Source organism: Annulohypoxylon truncatum, assembly GCF_022578515.1.
Source record: "Annulohypoxylon truncatum strain CBS 140777 unplaced genomic scaffold F4807scaffold_18, whole genome shotgun sequence".
NCBI classification, from domain to species: Eukaryota; Fungi; Ascomycota; class Sordariomycetes; order Xylariales; family Hypoxylaceae; genus Annulohypoxylon; species Annulohypoxylon truncatum.
Genome location: NW_025953804.1, coordinates 78,233 through 96,072, shown reverse-complemented (window position 1 = coordinate 96,072; position 17,840 = coordinate 78,233). Strand labels below are relative to the sequence as shown.

Sequence of the window (17,840 nt, the reverse complement as noted above, 5' to 3'; positions counted from 1 at the left end):
TTATCGATAGTTTAGAACCACGTCAGCCACAACGACAGCAAGCAGCAACGGCCAGTAAAAAAAGTGGAACGGGGAACTGGCATCTTGTTCAATTGACCTAAGCTTCGCGCAATTCGCAATTGCACCTTCGGATCTCGAAACCCAATTCCAAGCTGCCATTGCACCAACGTAAAGCAACGACAGCCCCGACCATGCGATTCCTATCCTCCTTCGTTACGCCCTTGCTCCTGGCTGCTGGCGCGGCTCAGGCAGCTTCGTCGTGGGGGTTTGACGATGCCAAGCTTACCGTGAGCGGAAAGAAAGCTGGCGGCAGCAAGGAGAAAGATGTTCGAGAGTATGTCCCACACAAATGACTTTGCTCGTGAAATCCAATGTCAGAACAAAGCAATGTTTTAAAATACATACTAACAAAGTGTATGTTAGGTTCGACGGCAAATCTCCCTTCCTCTCGAAACCCGTGAACTTCGATACATCCGACACATTCAAGCTCAAGCTTAAGACGCAAGAGAATGGCAAGGGCAAGCGTGCGCACCAGGCATTCCTCGTCTTCCGTGAACCTACCTCCGGCCTCGAGGCCCCCTTCCCTCTGACCGTGAAGGATAGTGGAAAGGCGACTGTTGAGATTGTACGTCAATACTTCGCCTTAGTTATCATACACTTATAAGCACTTGTATTCTAACACTTCCCGCAGAAGCAAAGCGATCTCCCCATCCAACTCGCCATCTCGAACAAACCCCTTAAGGCCTCTCTTGTGATCGCCTCATTCGGCTCCTCCGAAGGCTTCAAGAAGGACATCTTCGACGTCCAGGTCACCCGCGACCCGATCGCCGCGCCCATCGCCTACGAGAAGCCGCTTCGCTACGGCAAGCTCCAGGAGATCCACCACATCTTCAAGGACGACCCGAAGAGCCCCCCTAAGATAGTGTCTCTGGTGTTCGTTCTTGCTATATTGGCTGCGATTCCGGGTCTCTTCATCGCCGTATGTTCTACCCGCCCCTGTAGTCTACTCTTCTATGTAAGGTATCCTAACTAATAATATCAACGAACAGTGGGCCATCCATGGCGCCAACCTCGCGCACCTCTCCAAGGCCCTGAATGCCGCCCCCGTCGCACATGGCGTCTTCTTCGGCTCCCTCGTAGCCATGGAAGCCGTCTTCTACCTCTACTACGCCACCTGGAACCTGTTCCAACTCCTTCCCGTCGCCGGTGTTATCAGCACCGTCACTTTCCTCAGCGGCACCAAGGCTCTCGGCGAGGTCCAGAGCCGCCGGCTAGCCGGTGAGCGATAAGCAGTGTAATCGTGTTTCTCTATTTCTCTGCGGATAATAGGGGCGGGCCGTTTACGCGTTACGGGCTAAGGGGGGAGGACTTCTAGTGGAAGCCTATGTACTTTAGTCTGGGGCGTATGATACGATGCGATTCAGGGCACGGTGTGACATATGACTGCGTATGGCGCGCCGGAACTGGACTCGGGCTGGCTCGGCTCGGTTTGCCTAGGTGGAGGGGAAAGGTGTAGATAAAACGAGAAGATAACGAAAAAGGAATGTATAACAGACTACAGAATATCATTCCGTAGCCCTTGTGCTCTTGTGTATGCTATTGCTGGTACTCTCCTATGATCCAAAAGTGGGTCATCAAAGTCAGTTAAATTCCAGCTTCATCTTCATAACAAAGGAAAAGGAATTGCACATCCATATCACAGCACCAATCAAGCCTATCACTCGTCATCATAGGAGCATTGTTCATATCATTTCTCTTTATCCCGCGTACCCCATCACCACAATGCGATATCTACATCGCATTGCATCGCGATGGACTAGGCGCCTCATTAATACTACTTCACCTTTCTATCCCTTAGCAGGCACCCAAGGGGTACCTCGGCCGTCAAAACACGCCACGATGAGAGGAGATCCATATCAGCATCAGTCCCTCCCCATACGCTGCGCTCCCCTCTCTTTTCTATTGCAATTAAGACAGTCGATGCATGCGACCTCCCTTCCCTGACCGTAGCTCCCTAGCTCCATTTGCCTAGCCAATACGTTACATACAGCGAAGTATATCCCTAGCCAGGTTTCTCTCCAGTTTTTTAAGTTTCTATTAAAACAACGTAAAAGGGGGGGAACAAGCCCGACCGTATGCAGAAAGGGCCCCGCGTTCTCCCGGAATAAAGGGGGGGGATGGTGGTGGTATTTCCAGAATCGTACATCAATCAAATCATCCACTGCGGGCTCGAGCCCACTATTCTCTATCTTTTAGCAGTAGGTAGGAGAGTAGGGGAGGTTAAAGTGGCATTTTACTGCGACTTCTTCCCGTTCGCGTCGCCGTTCTTCAGGAGGCCGAGCTTCCGCTTGTTCTCCATCTGCTTCTCGTAGGGGATGGTAAGACAATTGATGCCGAGGAAGTTGCAGATGCTGGTGGTGACGAGGTAGGCCCAGCGCGAGTAGACGACGAAGGCGAAGACGAAGTAGGCGCAGAGGTAGTAGTACTCGAGGTCGGCGGAGATTGGGGGGAGGCCGAGGCGGGGCAGGTTGCCGACGACGGCGCCGCCGACGAGCGGCACGAGCATGACGGTCCAGTAGGGGAAGGGCTGGCGCGTCAGGTGCGCGAGGATCATCTTGGTCGTCATGCGGCCGAAGACGAGCGACATGGTCAGACAAAAAAGGACGAGGTGGTTCTCGCGCAGGAGCGTCGAGTGCGGCGAGTACAGCCACGCGCCGATCGAGATCGTGTACACGCCCATCGGGATCCACTCGAGGAAGACGGGCAGCACGGGCAGCTTGTTGCGCCGCCGCGCCTTGACCACGTTGAGCACGCAGAACGGCATGTGGCCAACCACCAGCGAGGCGACGATGATGAGGATCCAGATGTCCCGGACCGAGTGGTCGCCCACGAGCTCCTCGTAGCCGAAGAGGTACTTCTTCCCCACGATGTCCACGATGCGCTCCGTCCAGATGCCGGGTCCGTAGATGCCGGAGATCGCCATGAGACATGATGCGATGAGGAGGCCTTCGGTCGGGCCGTTGATGTAGCCTAGGTATAGAGTGTGCGTGTGGTAGGTTTCCCACGTTGAGAAGAACATAGGTAGACAGGGGCATAGGGCGGTGAAGACGCCCGACTTCGAAGTTCCCAGCGCCATCGCGGCCGTCTCTAACAAGCTGCCGAGGGTGCAGTTCAAGGAATCGATGCCGTGGTCGAAGAGCTCTCCCAAACCGCTCGAAGTGCCTGTTCGTCTCGCCTGCTTTCCGTCGATGTTGTCCATGGTCTGGTACATGAAGAGGCCGAATGCGAAGCTAAGGTACAGCCATGACGGGCCCTAAAGTTTACCCAAATCGTCAGTCTAAGCGCGAACCGACAAGTTCGCATCATTGAGTGTCGCGACATACCGGTCCAACTAAATCCGGCATAAATATTACCAGTAAAGCGATATTTACTAGAATGAAGCAGAACCCTATCAGGGTCACCATGTTAGGAGCTAGCCATAATGGCATGAGCTCGACGACGGCATTCCACTAGGTCCAGTGAGTCTTAGTATTGCATACACGGTACGAGGACGGCTACGGGAGTTTGTGACGTACGTATGGACGAAGGATATAATTCGATACCGGCGACTTATCGACAGCGGAGTATTTATAGGATTTAAGGTGGATGAGGGCATCGTCCGAGATGCACTCGGCAACGGCAGTCTCTATACATGGGTACAGATCTGGTTAGAGCTGGATGGACCGCGTTGGGGGTATGGGGAATGGGTTAAAGATCCTTCTACATACTACTATTGTTCGGAGCCATCGTGAAAGGCTAGCTCTGTCCGCTTCGCAGGAAAAACCAACGTATAGTTCGCGATCAGCTCAGATGCGAAGGATGCAGAAAAAGTCGGAGCTAGCGAGGACTCGGTAAAAATCGGCAGTATAGTAACGTGGTGTCGAATGCAGGTTAGTTACCATGGAACTTTTTTTCGACTGCGCCGGTTTAGATCTTAAGATCTTAGATAGACGAAACTTGTCGACTTGGGGGAAAATATTCACTCCCACGGTTAACTAACTGCTAGTTGACCGAGTCGACTCCATGAGATGCTTCTAGTAGGCAGACAAGATCCTCCAGACGAGTATGTAGGCGATGGTGGACGGTAGCGAGTGGCACAACTGTGTCATGAAGGTTGTATAGGGAAAGTCGGCAAGTCGGTGTAGTGGTTGCTGTGAAAGGTAGAAATCTCATTGAAGGGTGCGGTCGGTATAGTGGGGCCATGATTTTCGTCGCTTCTGGGCTCTTTCTAGCGGTTCCACATGCAAAATACGTAAATATATGCAAATAGGGTGCAGAATCCGAGAACGTGGGTTTGTTAGATGACCTATCAAATTAGACCGTTGCGCGACGGTGCCCCTATTTTTCCTTCTCTTTTGGCAGGTTCCATTTGACTTGACCAAACAAAAGGAATAAAATCCCATCAATCAAGATATGGGAATCATTACCGGTTTATGAGTTTTATGACGCCCAGTTCAATAGGTGAGCTTAGCTGAGCTGACATGTGAAATCGAATCAATAGGTACAAGCTACAAAATACTAATAGCCGATGTTTAAGTCAGAACTATTACATGCCGTGGAACAACTCAAGGATTTAGCTTAGAACTTTATTGTTCCTACTATGTACTCACCACAAGCGAATCTATGATTAATACACGTAAGGGATCATAGATTAGTTTCTTCCACTTTCTTTTCATATGCGAGAAGACAAAGAGGTATGAGTTGGGTCTTCGTAAGAGACCAGGTCTTCATTCGATTCAATTATTAGTGGTGAGCCTTGTGCTCAAGCGTCCCTCGTTTGGACTCCGTTTTGTAAGTTTGCTGTACAGCAAGACAATATGTACCCGAATCCTCAAATTCTGTGGCTTTCCCAAATTCAAATACCAAGCTCCTATGCTCCAAATGATATTATATCAGCGTATGGTGTGCATCTATGCAACCTTGCTGATGTGTTAATGATGAGTCGTCGTCCCCTCCACGTTTGATGAAGCTCGTTATGTGCTGCAAGGACAGCGTGGTGAATATGTCCGCTGCCCCGACCACAGCTTCCATCTTCATCGAGAATCGTCTAGCATCGTCCTCATGGCCAACCCTCGAAGTGGCATCACTGAAAGGCTAAAGGAATTGTTCCATCCTTTCTACATTACAGCAGGAAGACTCCCAAGCTAACACTAGCTGCGAGTATAACAAAACCAAACAAGCCATCGTTCGCGCCAAGACGGAATGCGGCGTTGTCGTTGTTAGAGTCACTGCTACCAGCCAAGCCGGTGTAGACGGCATTGGAGTCTGTGGCTGTCGCACCGGTCGCCGTCGCCGAAGAGCTCGCGCTCGACGTTATGTTAGCTCTAACCGGGTTCAAGGCACCGCAAGGGTGGTCCTCCCGGCAGGCGCTGGAACATGAGTTGTCCTGTCCACAGTTCTTCACGCATTGGTTTCCCCATTCTTGGCAGACGAAATAGGGAAGAGTGAGCGAGTATTCCGATATGTTAGGTTGTTTCTGGTCTCCGCAGATGCAGCCGTAGGTCAGGGTTTTCTAGCGGGCGAAAAGTCAGCTCATGAAGATCGGCAGGCCTACTATTTCAGTGTTGAAAACTTACCGGGTCGCAGTCGTTGACCAGAGTAGTTCCGGGAGAAGTCTGCTGGCAGATCAAAGGGCACGTGCTCTTCTCGGATGCACACCAATTGTCTATATATCGTGTTAGGTGCCGCTGAGTTAAGATACGTTCGACAAGCTATGGCAGGACCTACTTCTGTCAGTCAAAGACACACTGTTGGGGTCAATGACATAGTCAGCCCGGACGGACGAGACGAAGACGACGGCCGCGGCCAAGATACTCCTTATCGAAGGCATTGTGATGTTGGAATTAGGTGTCGTTAAGTATGGTTAAAACGGAATCGTTTGCTACAGTTGCTCACACCCCTCGTGCTATTAGAACGACCGTGTAGTATTAAAGATGATATACAATAGAAAGAATTAGGTTCAGATATAAATATTAGAAGTGAAGAATTCACCGGCCGACCGAGTTTTAAAACGAGAGAAAACGGTCACTAGGATACGAAGGGGAAACGACAGGAATGTTGAGAGAAAAGGAAGATCTGGAAGAGCTCCAAGATGGACGGACCGGGGGTTGAGCTACATCTTGTATATTCGATATTGTACTGTATGGGGTACATAACCGGTAATGAAAAATAAAGGAGATATCCAGTATGGATACCCTGTCCGGTGATGGTCTCAGCGCTATCTCCCAGACCTCCAGGCCTCTCAGCTCGGCTTATTAGTGGCTACCTTTTATCGGTTGGACAGGGATGGCCGACATCTATCGACCTACCTATTTGTACTGTCGATGTAGCGAGAGTCGCACCACAGCGATGCGATGCAAGTAGGAGGATCACGAAATACCTACCTCCTAAGGTACCTTGTCGAGGATTCTCGTTTTGACGTTTCCTACATATGTCATTGGCTTCGTTTTTGCATACGAGGCATTCCCGTTAGAACCTAAAATCTTGAAAACCTTGGCTTAGACTCGACGAAGACTCTAGAACTCGAGTTCTCGTGAGAAGACTGGCTATGATGTAGCTAGCTAGGTAGCTACTACGCAGTACCTTGGCCTTCGCTTTTCCAGCTCCCAGGCCGATCTCTCTTAATGTCATCCAGAATGCGCTCCCAAGCTTCCCTGACTTCCCTGCAAAAGTCCGGACAAGGTCTCACCAGACGCTAATGTAAAGCTCCAGTTTAGTCTCAGAGCCTCAGGAAGCACAGGAAAGTCGTTGGCGTGCGACCTGCCAAATGCCAAATGCCAAAATAAAATTCCCGTATGTTTGCGATGTTTCACTCAAATAAACCGAGGACGGATTCAGTCTAGTCCAGCTTACGGCAAATTTATCGCTGATCATCTGCATTCATCATCCGATATCCATCAAGTTGGTTCATCAATCACCCAATGTCGATTCGACATCGCGGAAAATACGGGCGTTGTCTCTCACATTACTGTAATTCAGTTATCAGGCCCCAGAACCTAACGTGCTGTTATGTAGGGTCTCTACTTATTTAGTGTAGCTGACCTACACTAGCAAGTATGGATCCCACGGGTATCTGCGCTCGTAGAAAGGCCTGTGGAGATTCCCATTGGGCGAGAGTAGCATCAGGTGCCGTTTGGGGAAAGCGAACTTCTCGACTTTCTTCGACTTTTTGCCATGGTCCTCGTTCTTGCCGCGCCTCCGGCGTGGGCTAGCGTTGCTAGCCTGCTAGCAGGAGGCATCAATCCTCGTATTGCAGGCCAGGATGGTTGGACTGCAGAATCCGAAGCGTGATGTCGCATGGGACCTACCAAGTATTTCACCTTCGCTTAAAGGCTATGTGTGTGGGTTGACGGCGAATTCTACTGCACGCACTTAACGAAGCCAAGTAATTCTCCGTCTAATGTTGTGTTAATATGTTCTAGTAGACGAAACGATATATGTATGATGATGTTAATTGTCCGGGTAGATAACACTTGCTAACCTCATCATGATTAGTCGCTAAAGAATCCCTAGAGAGTCCCTAGAAGATATGACGATTCCAACAACCTATCGACGTAACTTCGCAACTCTCGTAGCGAAAGGAATGCCACTATTTTGCCCCCGCAACGAGCAAACGCTTTTATGAGACACGGGAGCCTGGTTTTTGAAGTCTTAATCAAGGTCTTTCGTTGTCTTTTCAGACAAACGACCGAAGTCCCCCGCATTATTAGCTGGTATTAAGTAACATTGTTTGATAAATCCCAGCCTCTGTTTTTTTTCTTCCTTTCTCCAGCTCAATCCCGTGGTTCTATCTGCAATGGCATCTGCTATATCCCAAGTTGGGCAGGTAGCGGATTCCGCTGCTGAATTCGATCGGTATGATTGTAGACAGTGCGCATTCCTCTGCATCGGAAGAGCAACCTGCATGTAAGTTTCCAGCCCCTCAGTGGTTTGACCATTCTCTCCAGGAAATATCCTCAGACACCGCTTCAAGTTCCTCGGAAGTTTGGTCTCCGCATTTAGATACGTGTATCCTACCTAGGTGTAGAAATACGTAGGATATAGGAGATTAGAGAACATGTCAAAAATCAAACAAAATGAAGTAAATACTACGCACCAAACATGTATGATTCGGAATGGACAGGATGGAGTCTAACACATAAATCCGCACAGATACCTAGGTAACCTCACACAGTACGACGGAATAACGCCGATATGCTGCGGCGGATCTTACGACCTCACCCGCAGCCGCAGCTCCCGGTATATACTGCAGGATCTCCGTAGGTCCGCCCTCTGAAAGGCATACCTACTTATTCTCACCTGTTTTCGGAACTATAGAGGACGTCTTGACCGCTGCTTGCCTTGTATTTCCACCATGGCCTTTTAAGACATGCCAGCCTACACATCAGCAGCTAATGCAACGTAATCTCAATTTGACGGATCGACACAAGACACCATGCACAGCTTTTTTATTTGATGAGTCTCACAGCATATCACATATCGTATGGTGCCTTCAGTTGGACGTCTGGTTGCATCTGCTTCGCCACGGCGTTTCAGAGACCCCTAATGCAACTCTACAAGCCAAGAAAGGGAAATTTCCTAGCAGTCGTTATGATCTCCAAATACTCCGACTAACCAAGCACTATAGTCCTGGCGGTTTACATATTAGGGAGCACATTTCCCCGTCAATCACAACATGACCGGGTATCTCTTCAAATGTCAATCAGCATAAGAAATGCAGTAACAGAAGCCATTTTCACGCCACACCTATCTTTTTCCACCAACTATTATCTATCGTACAGAATTCCCACGGCGTGTTATTCCACTCGTGGATTTATTAGATCATGGTTTTCAAGCCTATAATCTAAGTAGACACCCTATGCCTACGATAGTATATCGGAATGAGTTTATGTTTTGCATTCAGCCCAATGGATGAGTCAAAGCTCCGAACTCAACAGGGCATTGCGGTTCTTTGCCATTTAGCTCTTATATGATCGCAGCAATACTCTCTGCTTCCACGAGCAGTTCATAGTAACATCTACTAGAATAATCACAGGATGCTACATTGGCATAATCACTTTCCATCGTATAACGAGTTATCCCCTTCGCTTCCTGATCAACGCTAACCGCCGACCATAAAGCGTGTAAGTTACCTAAAGGGGTAGAATGGGGATGGCTGATAGTATGATGGGTTCATACATGGGAGCTGATTTTGTTAAGCCGACATATAATCTACATACAATTCACAGAATGAGACAGTGCATCTCTTAAGCTCCTATCTACTAGATACTTCAGACCGACGAAATACACATACACAAAGCAAAGATTTTGAGAAATCACAAGTTGGATAGTGTTAAGAAACGACACGATTCAACCCGCTACATGGAAAGTTAGATATCAAACAGTTCATACGAACCATCATAAAACACCAATAAGATTTAAAGAAGCATTTGAAATGAGGTCGTGCTACATGTAACTTACTCGAGCGTCTCATATGAGTACAATATGGATGTATTCAACGTCGCTGTCGAAGAACTTGAACCAGTAGATAATCGATAAGGCTTACAAACCCCTGACAATCGTCCTTGCCGAGCCTCGAAAGTTTACGTGGGCTGTTCTTACTCCCTAGGTCTCCCCCACGTCGAACGATCCACCCACCAATCAGACGGTTTGCGCTGAACTAAACAAGTACAAGGGTACACCATCCAATTGAGTCTTGTATGTTCGATTTAGCGCAAGTCTAAACTCTCAAAGAACTTCATTTTTCGACTAGTCAATTTCTATCCCTTCCAGTCGCCAACTATACTCAACCTTGTACGTAATTTGCTACTTTTCGCGCCTTGTTACTCACGACGATTTTTGGAGAGACGTTCCTTCGTATATACGCGTTGATTTGAAAGCGTGTCTTGGCCAACCGCATTTGCGGATCCTAACAACACTCCACGATTCGTCATCATCCTCGAGACGATAACTGCGCCGCGCGCGCATAGATGGATAAATGGCGTCGGCAGTAGAAACTCAGGTTCCAATTGCCATGGGAGGCAGCGCAATAGACGGCATGATGGACGGAGGCATTCACAAAAACTTGTCGCAAGCTACCTTGCGCCCAAATCCACCGCCATCTCCACCCGCAACTGAGACAGACACCGAGACAGATTCAGACGCCCCGAATACACCACAGTCGCAATTAGATCCTAGGGCAAGAATTGCATCACCATCGTTAAGCCGTGGGATGGAGATGAGCACGCCGGATTCTAATGTAAACAATGCCTCGCCCGTGACTTCGCCGATAACATCACCCATAACATCTCCGCCATACTGGATGAACAACCACTCGAACCACACGAGAGCGATATCGAGCACGTCCGTCGACTCCATACCCACAGGCGGCATCGTGCTGCGAGACAACGAAAATAGCGAGCTCGACGATCGGGGGAGCGCGTGCTGGGCCAAGAGCGTCGAGATCACGGACTACGTGACGGTCAATGGCAGTACTACCAACATCGGAGCCTTCGTGGTTTGGAACATAAGAGTGGGGACTTTGAGCGTGAGTCTTGCGAAATCGGTTCTTGAAATCTTGAAGAAAAGGCGGTGGGAGCATGGGCTGACACGAGCTTTCTACAGGGGAGTTACATAAACATACGGAAGCGATACTCGGAATTCGACGACTTTCGATGGCGGCTGATACGCACGTTTCCCAATTTCGAAGCCGCAGTGCCCGAGTTGCCGCCCAAGAGCATCGTCTCGAAATTCAGGCCTAAGTTCTTGGAGAAGCGCCGCGCTGGCCTACAGTACTTTATGAAGTAGGTTGCCACCTTAAAACATTGTTAAAAGAGAGAATTATTAACCGGCCGGTAGCTGTGTATTATTGAATCCGGAATTCTCTGGATCACCCGTTTTGAAGGAGTTTCTCTTTTCATGACACATAACTTATAGCCAGCTCAGGCTTAAATGACTGGCACGAGGTAGTGCACGATTTGGACGCACGTTACGAAGTAATGCTAATCTTGTATGAACACAATCGCTTGGAGCTTGGATACCCGGGGCGACACTCGGAAGTTGAGATGGATTTTGGACATACCATTGCTTGGGCAACTTCTTTTTCCACCATTTTATTCGTGGTACATATAAAAAACCGATGTATTATCCCCGAAGTTCGGTAGTCTTCAGATGTAAATTTCATCTAAGCAGAGGACCTTTCCATGTAAATTCTGTTCTTACCGAATGGGAATATACTCTTCCTCTAGACCCGAAACCAAGTCTATCTATGTCATAACCTTATGTAACCGCGAATGAATCATCAAACGATCGAAGAGAAATTTACCAAAAAAAAAAAACTGCGACTGGCAAAAGACACGATCCCGCCAAGCAATAACCGGTTCAGCAAGAACGCTCGGTCACAAACGCCTCGTCTATGCAACCGCGGTTACCCCTTTAAAACCCCCTTATGAATCCTAAGAGTGAATAATACACATTACGAACCCTCTCGGCCCCGGGAGGTTTGCTGGTTTTTGCATCTAATGCCGTCATTTTATTTTTCGTTCATCCCACTCCCCCTTTTTCTATATCCTATCCTACGTTCTCCGCTACCGTTCCCAGGTAGGCAGAAATCCTCGTAAAATAAAAAGAAATCCGAGCCCAAACACCAGTAAGGGTGGGTGGGACCGGGCTCCTCACTTCTGGCTGTTGATCATGCTGAGGTAGCAGTTCCAGCCGATGCTGACGAGGTTGACGACGAGCACGCGGTGCTCGAGGGGGACGAGGGTGAAGTTGGCCATCTGGACGAAGGGCCAGATGAGGTAGTTGGTCTGCAGCGCGGGCCAGTAGCTCTTGGCCAGCTTCTCCTTGGGCGGGCCCCCTTCCATGACGGCCATACTCGAGAGGAAGACGCCGATGAAGGTCGGCGCGAAGAGCAGCTGGTCGGCCGCCACGCGCGCCACCATCTCCGCCTTCTTGTTCCGCAGCTGGATCGACCGCTGCAGGATCCCGTACCAGGTCGTCGCCGCGGGGCCGAAGACCGCTGGGGGATGTTAGCTTTTGATCATTGAATTTTTTTTATTTTTTATTTATTTTTCCTTCCTCATCGTGTCCTCTGCGGAAATGTAGTACATATAATAGTAGTATAAAGTGTTGTGGGGTAAAAGGGGGGGCTAGTCAATAGAAAAGGGGGGCATTTTGGGGTAAGGGGAGAGCTATGTTGTTGAGGGAATTGACCCACTACTAGCTTAATGTGGGGTAAAAAGGAGGTGAGGTGTAAGGTGAAGTGAGAAACGGTGAGGTCCAGTGAGAAATATTCAAGCTCTGATATGAGCTCAAAAAAGCTCCAAAAAAGCTCAAAAAAGCACGAATAGAAGATGGACAGAACGTACCACCACCGTAAAGGAACATGCGGCCTGTGCGGGCGAGCTCGTGCTTCTCAAGTCCCTTTTTCTCGACGGCCTGTTGGGCAGTGATGTCGCCGACTGCGAATAGCACGGCAGTGGTGACGCTCTGCGTCAATAACGGCCGGGAGGCCAGCTTTCGTTGGTACCTGCGACGGCGAGTTAGTATCTCATCTATACATTCCAATATCGAAGATCATGATCATGAAGGCAATTAATATGCCGAGGTGACATTCATCCCACCTACCAGCGAAGCATGGTTGCGTTTCGAATGCCTTTACTGAAGGGCCGATAGTTGAATTTGGAGTTGGAAGTGGTGGTTTGATGCAAGTTTTTAATTGTGGGCTACATACAGCAGACGATTGAGAGCTTGCGGCTAATTATTTTTTAATCTTGTAAGCGGTGTGAAATGTAATGATAGTCCCGTTAGCTGCTTAGCTTCGCCAATAGGAACTATCTGGCGTCATAAGCTAAATTAATTCATACAACGGGGACATTCTTTCTTTAACCTGTATATAAGCATAAGATTCCCCCTATCAGCACGTAGCCATTCAAACACCTAGTTAACTATAAGTTGATATATGTGACTTGATGATTCCATACATTATTGTTATCAAGGTATGTTTGATCTTAAATCAAGTTTGCCCCCTTGGTTTCACCGAAGATGGCGCCGAAGCTAACGATTTCATAGTAACCTAAGTCGGAACATTGCTAGTACTAATATCGTACTATCGTCGTCTATGGCATGGTGTGATTCTGTGCGGCTCTGTTTTAGTGTTGGAGTTAGTTCAAGCGTACTACTATTTAGGTAAGTGCTTAATGCCCTTTCTACCTGTGTAGGTACTCAGTATCTATGACCATCTTACAGGCAGTCGTTAATCTGATCATATAGAATAGGTATCTTGCGTCCTTCTATAAACAGCCACATCCTCTTAATTGTCTCCCCATTATTATTATATTTCATTGACATGCACTCTAATATTTATCGTAGAGTCGCGTTCTATTAGGGGATAATGGCTTTGCTCCCCTGTCTGCAAGCCACCGGCGGGCCTCTTGCATCTGCCCTTCACTCGAGACCGGGCTCACAACTGACGGCCCTATTCCCTAGCAACTTCACCTCACCTATCCAAGACTATCTACGACATCAATCTTATGTAAGTACTCAAAGGATGCTTTCAGGCCGAAAGTATTCGAAATGATTAGGTAGACGCCCTGAACACGCACCTCGACCAATACGACTTCCAGAGAACGCGTTAGTGTGGACGAAAAAAAGAGGAAGCAGGACTCCAATGGTTGCACTGAAGACTACTTGGGTACTGTTAGGTATGGCTTGCAGTTGGGGGATTCCAGTTTCATGGATAATGCATCCGACCGATATGCTTCTGATGCTTCTAGTTGCTACTTCCTGCTGTAGTGATCCCGAGCCGGTGTTAACCGGAGATTGCTAAGGCCCCTGGGGCCCTAGGAACCAGGTAAAGAATGACTAAATACATGAGAAACCATCTACTGTTTTTATGTCTTGTTCTTTCCTTCGCTGTCTCTTCTGTCAGTTGGTATCCAAGAACTCTCCAGGCACCATCGTTTATAAGCAGACTTTCACCCCCGTCATTAGTCTCTCTCTCCCCCGCCCCCGAACGCTCAACTGGCCATTGTACGCCGTCTATCGAGCTGTTTATGTGGCTTTGTCTCCCAAAGAGTGGTCTAAGGGTTTTCTTTCTGCACGTCCCAACTCTCTAATGGGCCAGTCACCGCAGTTAATCCATCAGCAAAGTCCGACGTAAGTGGTTCCCAGTTTGGAGACATCTCTTGCAGTCCAACGAGAGAGATGAGTTCATCAAAGGAGCTTGAATCTGGAAGCTCAGAATGTAGAGAATCAGTTACCTTGTTGGCGGTAGTCGAGTCGTACTGATAGTTTGATGTATCTGTTGTTTTCCGGTTATCCCCCTCAGCGATAGGTATTTTATTTAAAATACCAGCTAGTGTGTGCGCACCAACTTCAGCCATGCTGCTCACCTCTGCAAGCATACGTAGACGATTTAGAGATCTATGAATCGCCTGGATACATTCTTCTCGTGTGAGGTTAGTTATCCCGACGCGAAGGGGGTCTCTCTTGGCCTTGGCCTCACTATTGAGGGGAGCATCATGGTTAACCCCTGGGAAGTCCAAATCCATGCACTGGTATGCCAGAAGTACTGCCGCTTCAAAGGTATAGAAAATGATTCCAGGAAAACGCGTGTGAGAACCCCCCATCATCGTGTGTAAGATAGTAACTCCATCTAGTACGTGGAGCGCAGCCACGGCCAACCCCCTTTTCTGGGATGACAGCAGCACACGCTTGTATGCCGGAAGGCTCTGGATATAGCCCATATCCTTTGGGAGCAATGGCCGATAGTTCCAACAAAGAGATTCAAAGATGAAGATGTGTAAGAGCTGTCTCTGTAGTGGAAGCTTGGGGAAACGCTTGTCCCACGACTTATCTGGGTGAAGCTTAAAACTGGATGGTAAGCTCGTAAGAAACTCGCTACAGAACTTTTCATACCTATCCTCAGCTTCCGTTATGACGTATTCAGAGTCTTGTATCGGCCCTAAATTCCTCCAGAAGTCGAAGAGGCGGGCTTGAAGAAGACGAGAGGTGAATTCCTCCGGTACGTCAGCTTCCGATTGCGTACCACCATTTTCGGCGGACACAAGTCGCATAAGAGGCCAGTTCCTCAAGCCACTAGGCAGGAAAGGGACGCGGTCGAGTTGTCTTGACGAGATACTGTCCCAGATATAGAGGTTACAAAATGTCCTCCGTCGCATTTCCCTATCTAACTCGTTCAATCCGTGCCTCGAGGTCACTGCATCACTATGAAGGCCGATGCTCTGAGCCACTCTGATGGTATGGTTAAGAGCTTCGCAAAAGGCGTTGCTCTTCCCTTCACTGAGGTATCTTAATCCAAGAAAGGCTAAATGTTGTACCCGAAACAGAGAGCCGCGGCTGTCGCAACGGTTACAGATGGCTGCCAGCTTCGTCGCAATATCGTCGCAGGTATGACGTATGTCGGCTAGCGAAACACCCCGTATTCCATCGAGTGTATAGGATGGAGACGGCAAGAATTGAGATGCATACGAGCAAATCCTCAGTATAAGCACTGCAAACTCAACTTCAGACACGCGTGTTAACTGTCTGATAGCCCACCACCGCTGGTATTGCGACAAAAACCACGGGGGGTGTATCAATTGGTCCATCCTACCCCGACAAGGATACGTTAATTAGGTGTTGTTAGAGCAGCTCAAGGCATTATCGTGACTTGAACTGGTATAAAATGCGGGTTAGCACTAACCAATTAACTTCAGACATAAAGTATTGCACTAAGAAATCCACTACCTGGCGATCGGGAATCCGGTCCATGTCTCGTTGCACCTCGTCGATGATGTTAGGTGTTAAACGTTGACGAAGGCCATGTCGGGTTTCTTCCTCGTCCAATCCCAACTATCTCGTATGAGCTTCTGTTTCTATCCATACTCACTCTTTTACTTCTCTCATAGCCACAACTTACATTTCGAACCACTGCAGCATCTAGAGTTAGCAAAGTTTCTTTCTAGATGGGCTGAGAACAAATCCAAGGCACCACGAGCAGTCGTACTCGTGTAGTACGATGGGAAGCTAGAGGAGAACTCCAGATGGTACTCACGAGCCAATGTATTGAGACTACTATCCTCGAAATAACCATACAGTTCGGCCAGCGAATGTTTGGGTTCCGGATTTATACGAGAGTAATTATTGCTTGAAAGATCTAGTGGCAGACCGACATTCTTCTCGTTCTCGTTCTCATTCTCGTTATTCATGCGCTCTTTTTGTGTTTCTGCCAAGCTGGTGGTCTGGACAGCTTGAGAGGGGTAGTAAGCACATTCCTCTGGCCGGCGACGTCGAGTGCAATTATTGCAAGGATACTCGTGATTGCACTAATATTCATTAGGCATTTTATTATCGCATATTTGAAAACTACCGTGAGTGGCGACGATGAAATTGAGGAAGTAGGAGTTTAGATGCACCCACCTTTTGCTTTTTTGAGTAACATGGTATGCAGGACGATACGGGGCGTTTCCGGCCGGTACCTTGCATCGTAACTGTAGGAGTTTATAACTGGTTCCTACCATGCAAGCAGTTATTAATTGAAGAACGTATAGGCAATTTGCTTTAATCCATATACAGCCAAAGGTGTCTTGAAGCCGTTTTAGCGTTATCAATTGAAATAGGTCATGGCTACGTTGATCTTATATCTAAGTCTATTATGCACGAGACTTGCAGTATCCTAAAATTGCACAGCATTAGCGTGTGTTATATAGGTACTTAAGATACCTACGAACTTCGTAGCCTACAGTGGCATTTTCTAACTGACGAATCATGATATATCATTATCAGATGTGGTCAGAAATCTCCACTAGCTCTCTTTGCAGTCCGGGTTGTTGGATATAATGTCAGCATTGGCGTGCGGCACAAAACGCCCAGGTTGGGGTCTTTTGACCCATTGTGGCTTTAAATCTTAAGCCACTAACACATATGTAGGTAGGCATGGCCAGATCTATATTTTCAGGTGTTCAGGAAAAGTAATTCGTTCGTGCCGTCTGACTAAGTACATACCGAGTTATCTTTTATAACAGCGAGATTGCATGGAGAACTTCGTTTAAAAGAGTTCGCTACCCAAGCTTACCAATCTACTTCCCTCATTCCCTTGTAACTTTCTGGACAAACAACCGTGTCTACCATAGCTAAAGTTCAAATAGCAACGCTTGAGAGGCTTCTTAAGGGTCGGTGCGGGTGGACACCCGATGGGTTCCTCGCTAACTGGACTGACGACTGCACGGCCAAAACACTACCTTTTAGTTCTGGGGTGCCAAGTCGCATCCGAGCAGACACAGAACAGCATTTCCCCATGGTGATGTTGTTTATAACAAACTTCCAAGCAAGGAAGCATCTGGTATCTATACTGGTTATCAATAAGTTGTCACATAAGAATAGGAGATGTTCGACGCAGGAGCTATGGAGGACTTCCTCCCGAAATTCAACCAATATACGTCTCGGAAAAAAGCACAGGGACAAGCTCAGGGCACATAACAATCTACTCGTGATACCAACCTGAGATATGTAAATGAATAAATCCTTGTCGGAAGTAGAATTAGGTAGCTTCGTCAAGCTCCGAACTGATAGGAAGTAGACCCTCTTTCCACGTGATCTGATAGCCTCCTGGGGGTGTGTCAGGTGATATTACGTAGTACCTAGACATGCTAGACTTATTAATCTCGTTCCAGTTCAAACTTGAGAACTTAAGAAATACTACAATAACATTTACTCTATTTAATCGGGACATTATGAAATTCAGTGCAAGGAAACTAACCCATGTCCGACGGTCAAGGGGATACAGGAAACATTCGGTCCATTTTCCTGTCGTGTCAAAC

General features: G+C 48.0%; 6 protein-coding genes across 6 annotated transcripts; 2 read left to right on the top strand and 4 right to left on the bottom strand.

Moving 5' to 3' along the window:
- The first annotated feature begins 49 nt into the window (after window positions 1-49).
- Window positions 50-1,736, top strand: F4807DRAFT_427361 (Oligosaccharyltransferase subunit Ribophorin II-domain-containing protein). The gene is made up of 4 exons (XM_047998149.1): window positions 50-334; window positions 424-625; window positions 692-979; window positions 1,050-1,736. The coding sequence occupies exons 1-4, from the start codon at window positions 192-194 to the stop codon at window positions 1,287-1,289; spliced, it is 873 nt and encodes a 290-aa protein (XP_047853665.1). The 5' UTR covers window positions 50-191; the 3' UTR covers window positions 1,290-1,736.
- F4807DRAFT_427360 (CDP-alcohol phosphatidyltransferase) lies at window positions 1,731-4,418 on the bottom strand. The gene is made up of 4 exons (XM_047998148.1): window positions 3,768-4,418; window positions 3,576-3,685; window positions 3,384-3,509; window positions 1,731-3,313 (listed from the first exon to the last, which is right to left on the bottom strand). The coding sequence occupies exons 1-4, from the start codon at window positions 3,784-3,786 to the stop codon at window positions 2,294-2,296; spliced, it is 1,275 nt and encodes a 424-aa protein (XP_047853664.1). The 5' UTR covers window positions 3,787-4,418; the 3' UTR covers window positions 1,731-2,293.
- A 198-nt stretch (window positions 4,419-4,616) lies between these two features.
- On the bottom strand, window positions 4,617-6,236 carry F4807DRAFT_427358 (uncharacterized protein). The gene is made up of 3 exons (XM_047998147.1): window positions 5,767-6,236; window positions 5,616-5,704; window positions 4,617-5,551 (listed from the first exon to the last, which is right to left on the bottom strand). Exons 1-3 carry the CDS (start codon window positions 5,867-5,869, stop codon window positions 5,162-5,164), a joined length of 582 nt encoding a protein of 193 aa, XP_047853663.1. The 5' UTR covers window positions 5,870-6,236; the 3' UTR covers window positions 4,617-5,161.
- A 3,466-nt stretch (window positions 6,237-9,702) lies between these two features.
- Window positions 9,703-10,972, top strand: F4807DRAFT_98350 (Phox-like protein). The gene is made up of 3 exons (XM_048003743.1): window positions 9,703-10,564; window positions 10,642-10,820; window positions 10,876-10,972. Exons 1-3 carry the CDS (start codon window positions 10,016-10,018, stop codon window positions 10,937-10,939), a joined length of 792 nt encoding a protein of 263 aa, XP_047853662.1. The 5' UTR covers window positions 9,703-10,015; the 3' UTR covers window positions 10,940-10,972.
- Window positions 10,973-11,690: 718 nt separating this feature from the next.
- Window positions 11,691-12,656, bottom strand: F4807DRAFT_460835 (uncharacterized protein; the record flags this gene model as incomplete). The annotated part of the gene is made up of 3 exons (XM_048001587.1): window positions 11,691-12,037; window positions 12,387-12,547; window positions 12,646-12,656. 3 exons carry the CDS (start codon window positions 12,654-12,656, stop codon window positions 11,691-11,693), a joined length of 519 nt encoding a protein of 172 aa, XP_047853661.1.
- A 1,443-nt stretch (window positions 12,657-14,099) lies between these two features.
- F4807DRAFT_467788 (uncharacterized protein) lies at window positions 14,100-16,701 on the bottom strand (the record flags this gene model as incomplete). The annotated part of the gene is made up of 5 exons (XM_048002533.1): window positions 16,441-16,701; window positions 16,028-16,346; window positions 15,941-15,951; window positions 15,725-15,873; window positions 14,100-15,630 (listed from the first exon to the last, which is right to left on the bottom strand). The coding sequence occupies exons 1-5, from the start codon at window positions 16,504-16,506 to the stop codon at window positions 14,100-14,102; spliced, it is 2,076 nt and encodes a 691-aa protein (XP_047853660.1). The 5' UTR covers window positions 16,507-16,701.
- Window positions 16,702-17,840: the final 1,139 nt, after the last annotated feature.